The 21,388-nt window shown below is 42.5% G+C and overlaps 1 protein-coding gene across 2 annotated transcripts in view; it reads left to right on the top strand.

Moving 5' to 3' along the window:
- ZDHHC8 (zDHHC palmitoyltransferase 8) overlaps nt 1-21,388 on the top strand; it is a 113,565-nt gene that overhangs the window by 72,033 nt on the left and 20,144 nt on the right. For both annotated transcript variants that reach the window (XM_086761719.1, XM_086761718.1), the window contains exons 2-3: nt 15,569-15,690; nt 19,570-19,727. In XM_086761719.1, the coding sequence (XP_086617845.1) occupies nt 15,569-15,690; nt 19,570-19,727 (280 nt within the window). The remainder of the gene's footprint in view (nt 1-15,568; nt 15,691-19,569; nt 19,728-21,388) is intronic.

Here is a 21,388-nt window from a genome sequence, read left to right as displayed (position 1 = left end):
CCTGCTTGAAAGGAGCTGAGCACTTTAAGTTCTTTTGTCTGTCGCTGGTTATGCTGTCGTAAGTGAGCAACACAAGATTATATGTAATTTGAACAATTCAACACCTGTGTATTTGTGAAGGCGAGCATTTGGAGTGAGGTCAAACACGTAGGAAACAAAATCCCGGTAGAATGGGAATGTGTTTCTCCCGGCCTTCTCCTCCCCTCTGCTGCACAGGCAGCCCTTCTGCCAGAAGTGCACGCCCGGGCTGACTTTTAAGAAGGGCACAGCGCTGCTGAAGTGGTTTGACTACGCAGATGCTGCCCTGTCCCTCACCCTTTAGGGAGGGGTGGTGCACAGGCTTTGGTGGGAGCACACTCTCTGGACAGGCTCCTTGCTTTTTCTAGGTCTGTTAAGATGTTCCAGATTCACTTTACCCCCTTCCTTGTCTTGCTGGCACAAATTGCGAAGCATTTAAAACACTTCAAGTTCAAGGCTAGGTTCTGCTATCTTGGCAGCTGTTACTGTTCAGAATGAGGATACTTGCATTCTCTTGCTGGCTGTGTTCACTGTATCTTTAGCATAACCATATCATTATCTCCAGCCTTTTTTTTTCCCCCAACATTCACAAAAAGTCCCTGGGAAACTAAAGCCATGGCTATGTGAATTCAAGAGAAGCAAGGAATAGTAAAGGATCTGCTGTGTATCAATTACTAAAGACACAAAGGAGATGCATTTTCTCATCTTGCACGGTTGAGACGACTAACATGGAGCTTTTGCTTTTCTTTTTAATAACCTTTGGAAGGAGGGCTGTTTTCTGTATAGCCTTTGCAGGCACGGAGTTTTGCAATTCAGAAAAACTAAGAAGTCTTAAGTATTAATTCAGCAAAGATGATTGCTTTTGTTTGTGGCTAGAAGGGATTCATTCAAACCACAATCTCCAGATGTCCCAGGGACTGTGGTTTGCCTTAAGCTGTCATGGGGAGGGAGAAGAGAACATACCATGCTTTAGAAAGTAAATATAGAGTTAAATTGCCTGTATGGGCAGCATGCCATTTTGAGAGAAAAGGCAGGATCCAAACAGTCTTTTGTTTAATTACAAAAAATCAAAGCAAAGCACCATGAAAGCAAACAGATTTGTTAACTTGTCAATTACTTGATTGATCTGATATTGTAAAAAAACCCCAAACCCTGCTGATATCTATGTTTAATGTTGAGCAGCCAATATTGAAGGGTTGATAAAATAAATGTCACTCATGCCTGAGGAACAAACAATGTAAAAGGCTCTTTTCCTTACTCCAGTGTATGGCAAAAGGCCCGTTAGCATGCCAGAAAATAAGGTATAAGCAGTGCAAGTGAGAACCTCTGGGAGGGCTGCTGTGATGGAAGATGAGGCCCCACTCCACATCTGCATCTCCATGCCCAGCCTGCAGCAGCCTGAATCTCTTGATTTAAGGATTTACTAGTCTGTTGCTAAGAATCACTGATTTCAGCCGTCCTTTCAGTAAATCTGTGGCTAGCTCTAGTTGGTGAACTTCTCTTGAGACTGCCTGTAACATTTTCCAATTAATTTGTATTGACATATCTTTGTATTGTTTTAAAAGGAAAACTTCCCAACACTGCTGGGGGAGGGCAGTTCATGTTAAAGGTGAGATGTTCCCAGAGTAAAAAAAAAATCTACTGAACTGTGGAATATATAGGCAAACTGATGAAAAAAATAACCCTCGACCAGGTCACTTACTCTAAGTACTTGACTGTACTTCGTGTAAATAAGAAAGAGCCTTTTTTTAGTCCAGTGAGTTGAGTGAAAAATATTTTTTTGTAGGATTCAAATCTGCATCCTAGAATTAAGACATGAAAAAAGGACTTTTATTTGGCTCTGAAAAAGTAATTGCTTTTCATATTCACCAAAGGATACTTCAGGGATTTAACTTCCTAGAACATGGTTCATTTTTACCATGTTATTGCTTTTTGGAGTCAGGTACAGTGTACTACATTTTGAGAAGTTACAAGTTTCCTTCAAAGTTTTCTTCTGAATATGAATTTTTAAAAAAATCCCTGCCCAAAATTTTGGCAGTGACATATGAGACCAGGAAGATTGGAGCTGTTTATGTTATGTAATACATTTATAAAACAGCTTCAGAAAAGGACTGTAGTGACTGGGATACTCTGATTTATCTGTCCATTTATTTATTTATTTACCAGCCCCGCCTCAAATCAAAGGAGACAAAAGCCCAGTTCTAACTTTTCAAGCTTTGCTTCTGTCTCTGTGGCTGTTTTCCTGTGATGTGCAGCTCCACACTTCCCCTAACCATTACAGTAGACTCTGTCTGCTGTTGAAGAGGAATGTAAAGGAAAGTGGTATCCTAGAGTCTGAGATGTTTTCTAGTGTAAGCCGAAACTAGTTTGCTTGTGGCATATGATTTTCAGGAAATATTTGTGGGAGGAAGGGCAGGGGGAATAAGAGGTTCATTTAGAAAAGCTGAACAGTAAATTATTTTCATTTCGCTGTGAAAGTTGTTTAGCAAGAGGTAAGTGTTCATATCTTTCTGAAAAGCAAAATGATTATTCCTACTCTTTAAATTAAATCAAGGGGAAAAAAGCATGAATTATGAACTTCAGCAAACTTCAGGAGCAACTGGGTATTTAAAAAGTACGCATACTAATGCTAACTATTGCTATTGGAAGCAATGGTAGAACTCCACAGACAAAACATCCCACAGTTCAGATCTATATCCAAACCTCTTGCTTGAAAGTTTGGCCTGGAAATTTCTCAACAGTTAAATCATAAGATACTTGACGCTTCTCATTCTTGTCCCAGCTGGGAATCTGGTAAGTGTAATGCTTAAGCTGAATATTCACTTTGATTGTTGGAAATGGGAACAAGTTTCATCAAGAAACTGTTTCTTTTTTTCCTTTTTTTTTTTTTCCTGAATTAGTTTGCCTGTTGCATATTGTTAGCAGATGGTGACACATATGCCATTTCCATAGTCTTCTATTTTGGTACAGGAGCTGCTAAATGTCCCATTTTGACTCAGGAGTGTATTAAGCTTTGTTAATGCATCTCAGGTAATTGTAATCTTGGTTTATGTTCCTGAATTATGGCAACAGAGTCAGAAGATTTTTAGTTCGTCAAGCCCAGAGCATGATTGTAGCTGTTCTGATAACTCTGTGGTTCTTCTAAAAAAACACTCCCAAAAATCATAAACCCATAGGCTTTTGGTGAATACTGAGATATTAGTAGGGAATGTGACAAAGCAGCTATTGTAAATCCATTGCAGTATGTGAGCAAGCTACTCTGCTGCCATTAAAAATGATGGGGCTTGGGGCAGAGCAAATAATATGTAAATAAAGAAGTAATACTTTCTTCTGCCATCGCGGCTGCCAGTGAGATCCCTGCCTTGTTGCACTTAGAGTGGAATTGGCAAGAAATAAATCTATATACCAGGTTGAATCCCGTTTCCCTGTCGCGGTAATTAAGATGCTATCATCTCTTCGGATGTTTTCTAAGCAAAGTAATTTTGTTTTCTGTCAACCTGAACTGAATCCCTGTGCACCAAAACAAATATTGGAAGACTCCCTTTATATTTTGTCCAGGCTGACAGAAACATTTAGACCTAAAATGGTAATGCTGTATTTCATCATTTAAATGAAAAAATATGACTGTTAATGTGATAGTCGCTATGGATTGGTTTAGGTTTTTATTGCTTCCCAAAAGCATTTTTGGTTTTGATAGGTCCTGTAATAAGATTTTACCTGCGGGAGAAGCTGTCTCTGGAAGCCTGCCCTAATCCTGTTAGATGACAAGCAGAGAGGTTGCAGTCGATGATGTGCAGGCAGGGGAGGCTTGGGACTTGGGCTTGGTTTATGCTGTTAAAATTGGAAACGCTTAATCTAAGCCAGGAGGTCACAGTCATTCAGCAGTTTGAGAAGACTGTGGCTGCACTTCTGCTGTAGTGGCTCTTTTGGGGATCTGTTGAGAGAGTGCATGGGAACAGCGCTGAATCTCCTGCGTGTGTCACCTTTGCCTCTGAGCCTGGGACATCTGTCTGCAGATCTGCCCATGGGCTGCGAGACCCAAAGAGGCACCAGAGAACATCTTTGCGTTGCCACACACCCAGATTTAAGCAGCGGTAGCACCATATTCCTTTGCTGCATGAGGACACGTGTGTTGCTGCTCGGTCATTTAATTTAGCAACAGGATGATGGGAGGGAGAAAAGAGGAAACGGAGCTTGAAAGTTATTCAGTAATTTCTCTGGGAGACTCGAGGAAAGGAGAATAGCCCAAAAGAGGGAAAGAGAAGACAGATTTCTAGTAGAGATGTTCAGAAAAAGGCTGTTCTGACCCTGCTGCTTTCCCTTCCTGAAACTAGAAAGGAGAATGAAGATGATGATGCTACTGGGGAAGGGTAGAGATAATGACAACAGGCTGAAGTTTGATGCATTTGTTCATTTGATGAGTGCAAATGGAGGAATGCATTTAGTTTTGTAACATTTTCACCAGGCTAAGCAATGTCTTTATTATTGTTATTGCACCCTTGGTTTTGTTTTGAACGGCATGCATCTCTTATTGCAATATAATCTTAAATGTTTGCTTGTTGGCTTGTGTGTCCCACTACCCTCTGCTGGAAGAAACGAGGATTTTTCGGCTGTGTCCTTGTGCCCCGAAACAATCCCAGTCCTCCAGCAGAAATGGGCTGTGAACTGGTTTGGGAGGGCCCTAATTCTGCCCTACTGCTGCTGGCTTCCGTCCTGCAGAGAAAAGACCCGGTGTCTAAAATGCTGCTTGGTTTCAGAACGCTGGCCAGGTGAGGTGGTGTGTGTGGGGTCTGTGACAGCAGGGCGCTGAACTGGGTGACATGTCCTCTTCTGTTTTGTTAACTTGGCCATGGTTATTAGGTCTGTTCCAGTTGATAATTAAAGGTGTTGCCAAAACAGACCGAATCACTGATGATTCTCCTCTGATGTCGTGTCTCGAGAGGTGGCTGGTACCAGCTGGTGGCTTGGGAGGGGGTAAAACGTCCCAAGGTGGGTGGCCACAGGGGCACGTTCTTCTCAAATGCAGTGTTTGTTTTAGAGGCTGAAACATGAAGGTCTCTTGCATTTTTCTTTTCTTAAATCTCGGCTAACATAATTTTGATTCTTTTTTCCCCTGCTTAAAATCTTAACATATTAAGTCCCTCTCAGACCAGCTATGCGATTGTTCTTTTTCAGTGTAGTGAGAATAAGATACACACATGCCATGCTCCCAGTTCGGGTTTCCATAAAACCCCTCAGGGAGGATATTCCAGAGGGAAATTAAGGATGGAATTCTAAGACAGGCTTTTGTTTTATTATTATATATTTGCTCCAATACTTGATATATGAGAATGTTTTATCTTCCTACACTATCTTATCTATCTATTTGCAACAGAGGTACCTCTATCTCTTTCTTTCATTCATCTCTTCCATAAAATATGAAGTCCGTAATCTTTCTGGTTCATACAGGGAAACCTTTCAATAACTGCAGTAATTGTGCTGCATATGTGTCTAGAAGTTGTCAGACAAGAGAGTTCAGGTTAGGATTGACTTCCTTTCCCTGCATTAGCAAGCTCTTGTATAGATAAAAGAACTTGCGTAGCAGTTCTGAAGTGTGCTGTTCAGGCCACGGACAGGTATTGTTTCCAGGTTTCAAAGGCAATACATGATCCAGGCAAGTCTGCAAGAACCTCTGGTCTTAATTAGTTGTAAATTTCCCGAAGAGCTCTCTCAAGTCATGGAAGAGATTTAACTGCTGTTACCAGCCTCACAGAATTTTCCTTCCCCTCCTTCGTACAAGTCTCCAGCTGCCCCAGCACTGCAAAAAGCCGCTGGCAGGTTTGTCACAGCCGGCTGGGCGTTGAGGCGCATGCCCTTCCCAAACACCTGAATTGTGGCGGCAGTGTCAGACCTTGCCTGCATGGTCCTCCATGTCCTTCCAGCTCTTTCCAGCGGAGTTTTAACAAGGCAACTTGGTCTCTGGTGCAGACCTGTGACAGGCACCCTGACACCCAGGTTGTCCGGGATTGAGCTCAGACACCTGGGCTGTCTCTGCTGGCATCGTCTGCTTTTCTTCTTTTTCCTTGCATCTTGGAAAGCACATTATGTTACCCAGTTCTCTGCTAATCCGCTGAGGAAAGGATCACAAAGTTCAGAGCTCATATTGAATGTTTCTTATGCATATTGACTCATTGTTAATTTAAGCGGCACATACTTTAATCTAATAGATGGTGTCTTCTAGTTAAGTAATTTATTGAGTAGCTGTAAAGGGATGGTATCTTGTGAAATTTAATTTCTTTCTACTGAAGCTTATGTGGAAAAGGAATATCTAAACCATCAAATTAACTTTTCAACAAGGGTAATAGAGACTGTATCTTTTCTCTGATGTCATCATCCTCCTTATCTCACAATATTTCTCTACCCGTTTCTCCCTCTCACCACAGCATGCTTAGAATAAGCTGCCTTGCTTCCACCACACCACTGTCTCATTAATTCAAATGCTGAGTGTGTACTAGATGTGTTCTGCCAGTATGTGCCTGGGGAATACAGTGAGCAAAGGCTGTACAAATCCTTCTGTGCCAGTAGCTGGGGTCACCTCAAGTGTGTCTGAATTAGGCTGCTGATAATTTGAATTTATTTTAAAAAGCAACTCTTTAGGAGCGGCTCACCTCACCTTTCTGCATTTCTGGGGATTCATGCGTGTATTGACAAGGATAAGAACAATAGGGAAATCATTGCAGAGCAGCTTTCAGTCAGGGAGGAGCTATCCTGTGCATCTTTTCCATCAGAGAGGCATGGGGTCTGGCAAGTGCAATTCCGTCTATCCAAAAAAACCTTGGGTTACAGATTGCGTGAGGGTCACTAGTGGTATAAAACCCAAATAAACTATGTTCTGCATTGCTCAAGGAAATGGGACTCTGGTGGACTCAAGATGAGGGGCTGTCTCTTTTTAGCACTGCTATAGTAGATGTGGCATTAATTTAATAATTCTGATATTTACAAACTAGAAGCACAAGTTTGCATTCTACATGGCGTCTTCAAAAATGCTTAGAAACACTGAGCTCATGTAGCAGGTGCATCCCTTTCAGACACTGTGAAGTATCTTTCCGCCTCCCTGGACACAATGCTGGGCAGCTGGACTGTGGTTATTGCTGGCAATGGTGCAGCCGGAGCACAGTCTGAGGGCAGTGCGGCCACATGCACTGAGAACCTGGCTGTGTGGTGAGTTATTGGTTCATACAGCATCTTTTGGAGGTAGTTCTCCAATTTCCCATTTAGCAAGGTTTCTGCGGCTTGATAATTCCCTTATGTGAATTTTGGAACAGGCTGGAAGTCATTCAGCTGTTGCAGTACAGAGATGCTGGTGGCCGGCCATATGCAGACAGAACTGCAAAGGAATGTTACTGGGCAGCAGTTCCTTCTTTTTCTAACCAAATGGGTTTAAAACTTCCAGTGTGACAGGGCAACTAGTGTCTCTCCTGCTGTGGTTATTTCGTAGTGACTCCTTACTGTGCTCTTCTGTTGTGATCCAAAGACCACCAATACACTCAGCTTTCTTATTAGCTGCTGGAAAAAGTGGAGTTCCAGCTACTCAGCATGGTACTGGTAAAAAGTCGGTGCATTTCTGAGAAGCCCTGGATTACACTCATCTTCGCCTCTTCCAGCTTGCTTGGCATTTTAGGCTTTGCAAAGACCAGGGCTGAGAAAGCAGACCCAGGAGCTTCCCGTGAGGGAGTTTGTCTCTGGATCTCTATGCTCCTTCAGTAAACTGCGCTCACAATCTGCTCTGATTTGCCCGTGGACTGGCAATTGACTCCTTTCCATGAGGCACCAGAGGGTTTACTGCTGCTCAGGGTGACTCTGCCCATTAGATACTGGAAGTGCCGTGAAGATCTACTGTTTCACTTTGATGTGAGCTTTATCTTTCTCCTAATATAAAAATGTTACTGTGTACTCTGAAATCCAGCCTGCGTGTACTCTAGAATCAATGTGCAATGAATGCCTTCAATTTGAGGCGCAAATAAAAAGCTGGGCATTTCAAGTGATGCTGCACTATTACAGCACATTCCTTTGGGGCTGGGCTAGATGGCCTTTAAAGGTCACTTCCAACCCAAACTATTCTATGATTCTATGAAAATAAAAACTGTCCTGGGCTTTCATATACATCAGTCAGTAAGCGCTTGTTGGCTCTGTGTAGGTCCTTAATTCACTGCAGGGCCATGCAAATTTCGAAGCACCGTGTAGAGAAGGATTTTGCTGGTTTGATCTGTGTTTGCAAATGAGCCCAGCCCCTGCCTGCCCAAGCCATGCTGCTCTGAGCGACTGAATGCAGTTCCTGGCAGTAACCTGTGTCTTTGCTACTTTTATGGGTGCTCTACCAGGTTTCTGGGCTCCCCGCAGCTACTAAGTGTGCAGAGAGCATTTCTGCAAAGCCTGTGCGTTGCGTTCAGCTCAGTCCAGTCCTGTCTCCTCACCATGCACACGATGTAAAGTGACATTGTGTGTAACTCATAAGGATGTGTCCTGCCCACTGGCTGCAGGGTCAATCTGTGCCTGTGCAATAGGTCTGGCATGGCTGGATGGCTTCTGAACTTGAGGGTGATGATGGATATGTTTACCCCTGTGGTTATCTCACGCGGAATTGGTTATTGGTATTCTTCCTCCTTCTCTATATTTCTCCCACATCAGTTCACGTGACAACAGTTTTCTCTCAGATGCTTGGAGACTGTTTAGAAAGGGAGGAAGGGAACGTGCTCCAGAGCTTTCAAGCAGCTTTGTGAAAAGGGTAGAGTGTATTCTACTTTTGGGGTGATGTATAGGCCAGATAAGACTTCTCACCAAGGACCATTACATCTCAAGCTGACTTTTTAATTGATTTAGCTCCTCTGATCTGTACATTGCCAGAAATGAACCACTAGCCTTTGGATGGAGTCCAGGGTGTAATGGAAAGTTCACTGAAACCCCATCAGCTCTTGTTAAACCTGAGTGAATTTCAGCCCAGCACATTTCTTGTGAATAATTAAACACAGTTAAGCAGGTGATGGATTTGAACCTCTGTCTCTAGTGTTCAGCTGTATTTCAATTAGGAAGGGGCTCCTGAATTCATGAGAGTTTTAGGGGTTTGAGGGGAATTTTTGCCTCTTGTGATGGATAACTGCACTTGGAAACCCAGGGTAGATGTTTTGGTATCTCCCACTTACCACCAGCATGAGCTGTCCCATGTGGCACTCGGCTCTCCTTAGTTTCTGGTTTTCAGTAGTAAATTCTCTGTTATTTCTTATTTCTTATTATTTACTTATTCTTTTCTCATTATTTATTTCTCCTTTTTCCATTTTTATGTAACATTCGGATTTGTTACCCTTTACTTTGATATCACTTCCTATCGGTACAACTGCGGTACTCACAGTGAGGGTGTAGTGCTATGGCAACACTCTGTTATCTGCAGCCTTGCCAGTGAGTAAGATATGGCGCAGAAATTAGTTCATTTATCAAAATGTGATGTGGCAGAGCTGAGCAAAGGACCTGGCTATCCTGAACCTCCTGCTATTTTCTGTTTCACTTCCAGACACTCAGATATATGCTCTCCTGACTGTTTCCAGTGACGCCTTGTTAAACCTACAGATGTCTTAGCACCTTGGAAAATATTTTTAGATGTACAATAATCTCCAGGCTATCTTTGGTAGTGACAAAAAGTGGAAAATGAGCTGCTTTTTTTTTTTAACTTCTGTTACTATTCCAGAAAGGAATTTTCTGTGATTTCAGGGTAGGAAAGAGAATATAAATGGAAGAATCTCACTCAGACTGGGATATGTGAGAAATGTGTTACATTTTCACTGCTAAAGACTAAGAGAGCTCTGCCCTTCTATGCTCTGCGGTGCAGACTGGGCGATGTACAGCCTTCAGAGTGCTGTCTTGCATCTTCTCTGTCCTACGTACACACTGGTGGAATGGGCTTTAAGGTACAATGTTTACATCTAATTCCAAATTCAAGTTATGAGATGCTTTCTTTTCCACGTTATAAACACATGTCTTGTGATTTGTGCAGAAATAAATTGTTTTGTTGCATGTTGGCCATCTGTTTGAGACTGAGGGTAGGGATTTGTGGTAATCGCAGATCGAATATTAGGCGCAGCTGAGCAGACAAATGGACAATCCTCAGAATCTTCTTATTAGGTGGGGGTAAGTATCCAAATTTGGGTGCCTGTCTGTACTCTTGAGGTTCCCACATCATCTCTGTGCACTACACAAGCAGATTTGACTGTCTTTCTGTTAGAAAGAGGAGGATTGTAGCCTCCTACTCTATGTTCTCCTCATCTCTGGCCTCCAGGCACCCAGCACTCCAAAGCAGCCTGTGCACACATGTGCTTGTTGTGCTCCAAGCAGAGTGTAAAATGAGCCACTGGCATTGTTTACTAGGTAAATCACAGACACGTCCTCACACAACAGCCCATCAGCAGGAGCGATGCGACTCACCCCTGCCCAGTTCAGGAGAGAGTGGTGGGTGCCCAGAGCTGGGCTTCAGGGAAGTGAACACCAGGGCCACCAGCCTGGCCCTAGCAGAGATGCTTTTAGAGTTGCAGAATCGAAGGTGATCCCATCATAGAATAGAATCATAGAATGGTTAGGGTTGGAAGGGACCTTCAAAGGTCATCTAGTCCAACCCCCCTGCAAGGAGCAGGGACATCCCTGACTAGGTCAGGTTGCTCAGAGCCTCATCCAGCCTGGCCTTGAACGTTTCCAGGGATGGGGCCTCCACCACCTTTCTGGGCAACCTGTTCCAGTGTTCTATAACTCGTAAAAATTTTTTTCCTAATTTCTAATCTAAATCTACCCCCCTCTATTTTAAAACCATTACCTCTCGTCCTATTGCAACAGGCCCTACTAAACAGCCTCTCCCCATCTTTCTTGTAGGCCCCCTTGAGGTACTGGAAGGCCGCTATCAGGTCTCCCCGGAGCCTCCTCTTCTGCAGGCTGAACAGCCCCAACTCTCTCAGCCTGTCCTCATAAGAGAGGTGCTCCAGCCCTTTCTCTGTCCTGTCCTTCATCTTCCCCGTCAGTGGGGAAGATGGTCTGTCAGTAGTTCGTGTCTCATTTGCAAAAGGCCTGACCGGGGTGGAGAGGGGAAGCAGATGGCTTTCAGTCACTCTGCAAGCCAATGTCAGAGCCAAGATTAAAACCTGGTTCTTGAAATCCCAGGCTGCATCCTCTGTGGCCTACTGCCTCTCTAAGTATGTGTAAGGTTTTAATGAAAAATACAAAATCTTAATTCAGGGTAAGATTCAAAAAAAAAGTCTTATTCAATTACTTAATTATAGGGGAACTGTAATTATAAGACACAAACATGTCTTGCTGTGAAGCACCAAGGAAAGAAGCAGAAAGGATTATTTGTTGTTTAATTTAGCAGAGGAAGGCAGCTGATGATGCATAAGTCTATCTGACACCTAGCAAGTTGTGTGATCCTATTTGTTAATCTTTTTAACTTTCCATTTTATTGGGATAGGGTTTCAAGAGCAAATAGGATAAATGAGATTAAATCTGTCACCCTGAATTACTCTCCTCAGAGTTATAAGCAGAATCACTCTATGCCAGAGAAGTATAATTATGAGGAAAATGCTGCCTGTGTAATTGTGTGCTTCGTTCAGAATTTCAGATGCATAATTATCTCTAGTATGTCACGGTGGTGTGTGCTGGCTCTTAATTTCTACAGTAAACAAAACCATTGGAAGTTTCTCTCCTGAGCAGTTCTTGATATAGCATGGCAGGTACCCGCAGCCGTGGCAATATCCTTCAGGTATCCTGGTTCAAGTGAGGGATCCAAACTAACCTGGAACAGAGCATCCATTGTGCATTTGTTTTCATATCTTCCTTAAACTTAAACAATAGTGCAGAGAGGAATAATGGCCATGGGGAACAGGGAGTCTTCTGAGCTGTAGATGTGCCAGGTGAGGCGTGTCTAGCTGCTTATGCAAAAAGCAAGTCATAGCACATCTGGTGCTCTCTAGCTGTGTTCCGTCACTTAACTTCTCAGTAGTCCAAGGATATTGCCTTTAACCTCTGCAATGACCGTGATTCTGCAGGTGCTCCAGCAAACACAAAGGGTGCAGCTTTCTTTGACAATAATTAGGTTGTGATAGCAAAGCTCTGGGTTAGGACTTGGTGATTTTGTTCTTCAATGTCAGTGCATATCAGAAATCTTGGGATTTAGTTTTTATCTCAGAAGAATCTGGTGGTGGTGCTCCATTAGGGGCCTATACACTGCTCTTGACTCTACTTAATTTTTATGGCTCTATAAAATTTGTGGTGCCCTTCATGCTGTATAATTCCACTGTGGGATGAGCTGAAGACACAAGACTGTAGCCTTGTGAAATTTTGCATTCACCAGCCAAAGAAAGCTTTGAATCCATGTGTTGTTTATCTAGATTCATAACAGCTTCTATTAGGAAAAGCAACTGAAAAGCTCATCTAGATTTGTCCCACGGAGCAGCATTATTGCTGCTGGAAGCCAGTCTCCTGGAGAGAGGATATGCACAATGTAAAAAGAAATTCACTACAGGTCCTGCTCAGACATTTCTGCAGCTTCCTTCCCAGGCAGGGAGCGCAAGGGTCAGGAGCCAGACTTTTGCATGATGGAGTAAAACCTGGATAAAGCAACCTGGATTGGATTAGAATTTCTGTTACTTTGCCTAAAATTATGTGTGCATTAGACAAGTGGGACAGAGAGGATGCATCACTTTTTGGGAATTCTAATAGCAATTTTATTTTATTTTTTAGACCTTTTTACAGTTATGAGACAGGACTTGATCTCCACATCTGTTTTTGTCAGTCAGTCTAGTTTACAAATGAGGCCACTCTCGTCCCATCTAACTTTATGTAATCTGTGATGCTGCGTAAAGATTCTGGGAAGTAAAAATGGAAGGATTGTGAACAGATCTTCTGGCTAGTATGTACAATGACTCACTCTATCCTTTATTTCAGCTTCCGTGAAGTATTTTCAGATACACTATTTACCCATTAAATGAGCTGTTCAGTTTACCTTATGGCTAAAGTTTTTCCTGGTATTTTGATCTATTTGTTGGGAACATGACAAAGTAAATCACAAATGAGAACGCTAACAAATACTTACATTAATCATTTGAGACAGCCTCTCTCATTATAATCTTGTTCTGAGTAACTAGTTATCTGTAAGAAAGGGTTTCCTGTCCCTTGATTTGCCAACTTACTTGACTTTACTGCCAAGGAAATATCTCCTCCATGCTTGACATGCAATGGGTAAGTTCATAATCTTTCTCTGTGTGGGCAGTTTCTTCATGGGAAGAAATTAAGGCAGTCATGCCGTTACTGAATTTAATTTTACTATAATTTAGAGGCAAGAACCCTACCCTGGGTAGAATTCATTCTGTAACTGCTTATTTCAGGATATCCTTTGCTTTCCTCCGAAGGATCTGGCAGAAACTGTTGTTAGTGACAGGCCTGCAGCTTGTTTGGCAAGGTCAGTGCAGCACATTTCATGGCAAGTGAGAAACTTCTGCTTTGCCTTGGTTTTCAGTCAGTGGCAGCTGCTTTGAGGAAAGCTGAGCATGGCAGCAAGTCAGTATGACCTTGCTGCATGTTGGAATTCCACTTCCTGGGAAACGTAACGGTCTTAGGTTACCTCATGGAGTCAGGCTGTCTTCAGTTGGGTTGGCCTGAGGTAGTTCATCTCCATCAGCTTTCTCTTCTACAAGACCTGCTCCTTTACCCAAGCTGCATAACCATCTGGATGAGATCCCAAATGCAAGAGAAACATAAAGAAATTCAGCTCTCCTCCACTGAACTCTCAGCCCTTTCCTGTTCTTTTAATTGGTGTTAATTTGCTGGGCCTTTACCTGCATGAGAAACCTCATGCTTCTACTTCCCCTCTGTGGGCTATAGCAAAGCATCCTTACTCAGGTGAGAAGATAAGTTTTTTCCTTCTCCCCTAGTCAGCCTGCCCTGGCCACAGACGTATCTTGTTCTTGGCTTTACAGTTCATTCACTCTGGGTAGGATTTGTCCATTTTCATTTGCTCCAGGCCAGGCTTATGGAAGCACACACAAGGAAAAGTTCTTTTAAAAGCAGTTTGCAGCAGTGCAATGTTAAAAGCCTGGCTGTGAAGAGGAGGGGAGCGCAAAACAATCTCTTCCTGCCTGCTCACAAAGAAACGGGAGGAGAAAACATGGTGCCCTTCTAATGCTGGCCACTAGAGCCCGTTTAACAGTGTCCCTTCAAGGTCAGCAACGCCATTCTCAGCTGTTCAAAGCAGCGTATCGGTAGCAAAAGCAGTGCAAATTAGATTTGGGAGAAGTCTGGTTGGTTGTTGTTGTTTTTTCTTTCTTTCCGCAGGCTTCAGCCTGGCAGACAACCAGATTCAACCGTAGACGTAATTCAGGCAAAATACAGTCCTGAATTTGTGGGCCGATGTAGGATTAATGCTCATGGCGGCAAGGTATTGCTGCTGAATGCTCTGCAGCCTCGGAGCAGCCGCTGACTGTCAAGGCAGGTGGAAATCTAAGGAGCCACTCAGTCAGGGGTCTTACTTTTTTCAAAGAGATTCTTTGTCCCATGTTTTTCCTTATTTTTATTTGCAAGATTCATAAAATTGATCAGATTTTTCCCCTCAGCAACCCTATAACACCGAACTTCTTTATGCAGAAGAGAGAAGTAGATTTAGTCTGGAGTTTAGAGATAAGCTTTAGAGAAGCTTATAATAAAAAAAGTGAATAACACTGCTTTTTACTAGGTAACGTTCCCTGTCAGACGGGCTTTTTTCTGCCTTGGTCCTGCCCTTCTCTGCTGATGGGAGTGTTCTTCTGTGCAGCTAGAATAATTTTCCTATAACTAACAGGCATTTCTCCATCCTCCTGCTTTTTTTCCTTTACTCTTTATCTTCAGTTCCTCTCAGTTCCGTTCGCTGAGTGGGCAGCAAGCCTTTCTGGTGTTTCTGAAAAGTGTTCACGTGGCAGATGCCATCCACTTTCTTTCCGATATTGGATTCTTACATCCTCTGACACCTGAAGGGCCCATGGTCGGTTTAACTAAACTTTCCCCCAAGGAGAGGTTTGGTCGTGTTGGTTCTGAGTGTTATTTGAAACTGAAAACCACTCAGGGAAGTGTAGTGAGAAGTGAGTGTGCTTCTCTTTGTACCTGCTGTGGAGATCAGTGGTTTAAGAATCCTGTTCTGCTTTACACCAGTGAAAACTGAAAGTAACACCAACTGCAACAAGGCTACGTAGAAGGTACACAGAAATGCAACAATGAGATGAAGCTTTTACACAGAGAAGCAAAACGCCGAGTCGCAAATAAGGCAATAGGGTTGCACAGCCCTGTGAGCCCTGTGAACAATTGGTGCTTTCTGTGCTCTGGAACAAAGCAGTGTGCTTTAGATCACTGAAACTGGCTCTATGGACATTTCTGTTGTTAAATTGCAAATTCAGCCTTGCTTCATGGCTAGTGGGGCGGGGATGAGACTACTCCTCTATTTGATTATGGTGAATGGGAAGAAATTACATATTACCGCCAAAAGGCCCTTACCTATAACTTTTCTTCTCCACAGGTGCCCCTGGTTGACCAAAGCCATCTCCCCAGCCATCCCAGTGTACAATGGGCTCGTGTTCTTGTTTGTACTGGCAAACTTCAGCATGGCAACTTTCATGGACCCTGGAGTTTTCCCACGAGGTAACAGAGAATGGGACTGTTGGGGGTGGGATTTGAAAACCCAAGCAAAAGGAAGTGTCAGGTGTCCAAATACGCCCTTTTTTCCTGGTATTCTTTCTTGTAGGCTTTATTTATTTATAATGCTCAGCTGTCAGTAGAGGTGGGATGGTAGTGCAATGCTGGATACCCTCCATCTCTCTTCTGAGCTAGGTGTCAGTTGTCCTTGCATTTGCTCAGACTGGCAGTCAAGGGCACAGGGTTGCGTAGAACGGTTCTCCTTGAGTAGCTCTCCTGACTGATGTGATTGCGATTGCCATCCCCTCTGTCAGGCTGGCACATTGGATTTAAGTCACTGTCTTCACAATAGGTAGCAGAGCATGGTGGAGGGGAGAGGCTAAACTTTCTCAAACAGCTTCATCAAAGCAGACCTTCCAGAAAGCCTGAAAACAAATGCAAAAATATTGAACGCTGAACAAGATAATGATTAAGGCTTGTCTTAAGAGTGTCTAAAAATGTATACATTTAGAAAGATATGTCTGCTTAAATTAGTCCTGATTCAGGGCTGATTGAATAGGATAAAGATCGCTCAGTTTTTATAATTGGAACCACAGCGGAGCTATCTGTTTTAACACACCCTAATGAGAGACTTATCACCTAATTTTATCTATCTTGCAATAATTATTCACATGCCATTTGCAGCGGAGACTGCTCTGGGCAGTCTTGCTAAACCAATGGATCTGTGCTCTCTGCAAGCTGTGCTTTCTCACCCCTATTCAGTGAATTCAGTACCTGTTTTGAATTGCTGCCTCACAAGAACAAGGTGCTTGTCCTGCTGGCTTCCCTGAATAGCAAGTGCCAGGTTTCTCCAGGTAGCAGGGTGTAATGATGAGCATCTGTCTGCTGTTCATTTCAGCTGAAGCTTTTGAACCCCTGATTAAGTGTTGCAGCACTCCAGTTAAGAAAATAATTATGCGTAAAGGCAAACTAAGGCAAAGGCAAGATTCAGTCATTTGTGCAAGATTAAATGATGCAGCGTTTAGGTGTTTAAAGGTACAAATAGGTGCTCGTGAGATTCTCAAAAGAGCTTAAGCACTTAGGGCTTTTAACGAGTTCTTCCATCTCCACAGAGGTAGCAGTGGTTAAACATTCTTTGGGTATGAGGTTATCGACAGCTTCCATGCTTTTTGCCTTCGGTATGAGGAGGTTGTTCAGTTTTGAAAATATCAGTCTGGGAATCTAATATCTTTGTGCAACGTAGTTCCCTCAGACCAGAGCCTGCAGCCGGGCGCCCGCCATGCACTATGAGTGAGCAGTACTGAGTGTATTGTGAATTCATACCTTCCTTTGGACTTCTCTGACTTCCCTCTGCAAACAAGTTCTTTGTTTTGGACTTTGCATTTAAAGGAGAAACACACAAGGAGATCAAATAAGAACTTTGAAAGTTTCTCATCACCTTCCCTCCCTTCCCATCTCCCTTAACACAAGAGAAAGTGGTGGAGTAAGACTTTAGATGTGTGAAGGAAGCAAACTGGTAAGGAAAAGAAAAGATGGAAGAGACTATAAATACCAGTGCTGGGAGAAAAGAGGAGCAGATGTTATTTCAGATCACAAGTGTGCTTGTGAAAAAAGCTATCGCCACCCCATGCCACCAGCACAAGGAGTTAAAAATTTGTAGGAGTGATTTAAAATGAAAGTACAATAGATCTATTTGCTTTCTGTTATTGAAATCAGGTTTAGTCGTCTTGGTTTTCCAGCTTCTTAGCACATTTCTGATAGTTACAAATTTACTTCAAAATCAAACCAACAAATAATCTGAGATCAATGATTTCTTTAAGGAAGCCACCAGAAATTATAAGGTATGTTATAAAAACATGAGGCTTGGCTGCCCTGCATCAGTGGATCGGAGTATGAGAATCTGTGTAGTGAGATACATTCCCCTGCTAATGTATTCTTCTGCGTAGATCACTGACAGCTGGAAAAAAACACATTTGTAACTCTGCTGTATGAGCTTGCAGGTTCTCTGGCAGGTAGAACTTGGGCTATGGGGGAAAGTAAACCCAGCTCGCTCTTGTATTGTTGAAGAGGGCCTGAATCAAACTCCCAGATCCGTTACTCATTTTTGAATAATTTTTTAATTTGTTGGCTTTCTGTTTCTGGTATGAATCAGGATTGGCTCTGTGTGAGTGAGTTGCCAGTAATATACCAAAATAAAGGAGAAGGAAAGGAAGTATTAAGTCACTGAAATTGGGGCTACCCTGAGAAATCTGATTTACGTTTTGTCTGCATAGTCAGGTTGGTTTTTTGTTTGTTTTTTTTTTTTTACAATAGTTTTATTCTTACAGCGTCTTGTTTTCATATACCTGCGTGTATTATACAGCATAGGCTAGCTTGTATTAGTACTGAAGAACCTACGGATTGTATTTATAGAAATGCCTAAGGGATTTAGAATCTAGCTCTCACTAAGAGTCCCACTGATGAGTTATGAAGGAAAATTATCAAGAATGGTGCCAGTACAGCTCTCTGCTTCCACGCATAAATGTTAATCCAGAGAATACCCTCACAAAGTAAATACTGTAGCTGAGCCAGCTCCCAAGCTCATCTAAGTGAAGGGAGAGACTCCCTCTGAGTCAATGGAAATTGGATCGTGATAACACATCTAGAGAAGATTTAATATAGAACTAAATGACAGTGATTGATGCCCCATTGGGACAATATTATCAAATTCCACCTAATTTGGAGCCAGTCAGGCAATGCCAGTTGCTCTATAATGTTTAACCAGGTGTTAAATAGATGTGAATTTCTTAGATTTTCTCTGTCAAAGGAAACAAATAAAGATCACACGAGTTTAGAATAGAAGATGAACTTTCATGAACGTCATTCTCATTTTTTTCCTTTTCTTCCCAATACATATTTTTTATTATAGACTGACTTTTACTTTGTGCATTTATTTTTAAATGGCCTCTTTTCTTAAACCGGGCAGCGCTTAGCTGAGGCGATAAACCGTCTACCCTCCGCATTGTCACTAATAAGATGACTGTGATATTGTCATGGTCATGTTACTAATGGCAAAGAGAGGCTAAATGACTAGCTCAAGGGCACAGAGTGGGAAAATTAGAATGCAGGACTTGCTAACTCCCAGTCCTGTGCTCAGATCAGTAGACCATGCTGCCTTTGAGAGAGGTGAGATCTTCCCGGTTAAGTACCGTTACTAAAGAAAGAGTATTCTGGGTATGCTGTGAAGAGGTGAGCATGGGATGTGCTATAAAGAAGTAACCACTGATGCAAAGACTTTTCATGGGTGCACAAATTGCTTCAGAGTGGTAGATCTCACTGTGGCGTCAGATTCCCTGGAGCAACAGGTCTTTGGGATGATTGTGGGCTGACACTACAGTGCTGAACGGATCATCATTACTCATGACTCTTAGGGTCATCTGGGTTGATTTTTAGGGTTTGAGCTAGTACAACCTTCTTCTAATAGTTGTAAATGTAACTTTTTTTCACTGGTAGGCTAGCATTGAATTAATTCCAAATGCATGCAGCAGAACTTCTCACAACAAGGGCTTGGGTGATTTCCATCCCCTTTGACTCCAGTCTGCAGCTTATCTTATTTGTTCAAATTGTAAATGCTGGCTACGATAAGACTCACACCTCACTTTGGCCAGGGACTGGTGAGTAAGGCTGCACAGCACTCCTATGGGAGGTGCTAAAATGAGCCCTGGTCACTGAAGTGTTCTGCAGCCCGGACAACCTGTTCTGACACTCCGTCACTTCCACCACCCTGTTATTTCTCTGGGAAGCCCAAGAGCATGTGCAGTGCCCCTGTATCCAAGGCACTGACTGGATTACCTCTTTTATCTTTACCCTGTTATTTCCACTAACTTTCAGTTTTGCATTGAGCAGCAGATGAAGATGAAGATAAAGATGACGACTTCCGAGCTCCACTCTACAAGAATGTGGAGATTAAAGGAATCCAAGTACGGATGAAATGGTGTGCCACCTGCCACTTCTACCGTCCTCCGCGCTGCTCTCACTGCAGTGTCTGTGACAACTGTGTTGAGGTAAGAGCTCTGTTGATTAAATGATCTGTTGGCCTTGCCTCAGTGATGGGGTTACACATACTACTGAAAACATGCAGCTGGGTTCTTCTCCCAGTATTTCAGTTCTTGGAAGATCCCAGCTGTAGCCTTGTTGATGAACTCCTACTAATTGGTACCATTTGAAACATAGCCCTCAGTTATGATATATGTTACATATGCAATAATGTTTTATGTCAGTTTTGTTGCCAGTGATACTTAGAATAAAAAGTTGTAATGCTGGCTATGTCTTCCTTGAAGTAGCTGAAGGATCATGAATGTAAAAAGGAGAGAATGGAAGAGTTGATGCAGAGGCAGAGTTCAGGAGAGCAGGAAATTCGGGGTGAACCATTGTAGCTTGTCATGTGTGAGCTTAGGGCTCATAATTTAATTTGGCACAAACTGGTATCTACATTAGTGGACAGGCAGAGAAGCTAGAATGGTCTGTGAGCTTTGGGAAAACCAAACTCTGAATTCAGTGAGCGGTTCTATATACATAAAACATCTCCCAAACTTGTAAGTACAAAGTACTGTAATCCACAGCAGTATATTGCAAGGGGAGATATTTTTATTGCTGAGCTAAAAATTCCACTTCTTAAGGATCATTTCCGCTGCAAGGTCTACTTTTTTCCAGCAGAAAGATGAAATCTTTAATAAGTCTAAAATATGTTCAGCTATGCCATTAAAATGAAAGGAATTACTAATCAGAAAGGGAAAAAATGCCAGAGTCAGCTGGAATGCTGTGTACACTATCTTTGTACTAATCCTCTTTGCCATAAGCGAGGGAATAGTCCCAAGGAAAGCAGCACAGTTACATGTGAGAGAAAGGCTGCCCAGATTTATCTTATGTCAGTCATTTTCTCCTTCAGGGCAATATATATCTAAGTTATAATTATCTGGAAACAGTGCTGTGCCTAGTAGCCATCAATAAATAGGGCAAGACTGTCCTGTTGTGGAAGGCCTTGGAAGGATGCGGGATTTGAGAAGATGGAGAGCAAGGAGCTGCCAAGGTCCCTGGGTAGAGGAGAGTAGCTAGATCTCTTCATAAGTTGTGTCACACAATTTCTTTAGACTGCTGTGAATTGTTGAATAGAGCTGGATTTTTTGTAGAAAACCTGAGTCGCATATTCCTAGTTTTAAAACATAAATGTTTTCACTTATTCTAGTCCTGAGGATTGTTTAGATAATTGTAAATTCTTAGTTGTCCTGTGAAATTTATTTTTTTTTGCCCTCCCCAGTGGCTCAGCGTGAAAATTCATTTTCAACAAATGAAGTTTTTTTCAGAAAAAGATTGCTCAAAACTCACTGGTATGAACACTTACAATTTCATGCTGACTTAAGGCCTCCATGGGAGTCAGTTCTGCAGCAGAAATGAAAATGGGAGAAAATCCAAAAGTAACCTAAATAAAATACCAGAACACAAGGTGACTCTGCCTAGGTCTCCAGAAGTTTTGTTGATGGTCAGATCAGTTGAATGTTCCTTATTATTCTGGTGGGCAAGTAAGAAGCTCTCCTTCTATAATTAAATTATGGCTGCTGTGGAGGAATATAGGCAAAAAGCATTAATGACTTTGGAATCAATAAATCATGATCGTAAACAGCATGCTTTATTGATTCTTGTGATGCTTATTTCCCACTCACCTGTC

This window comes from Chlamydotis macqueenii, chromosome 17, assembly GCF_036417535.1.
Source record: "Chlamydotis macqueenii isolate bChlMac1 chromosome 17, bChlMac1.mat, whole genome shotgun sequence".
NCBI lineage: Eukaryota > Metazoa > Chordata > Aves > Otidiformes > Otididae > Chlamydotis > Chlamydotis macqueenii.
Note: the sequence above shows the minus strand (reverse complement) of the source record. Positions and strands in the feature narration are given on the sequence as shown.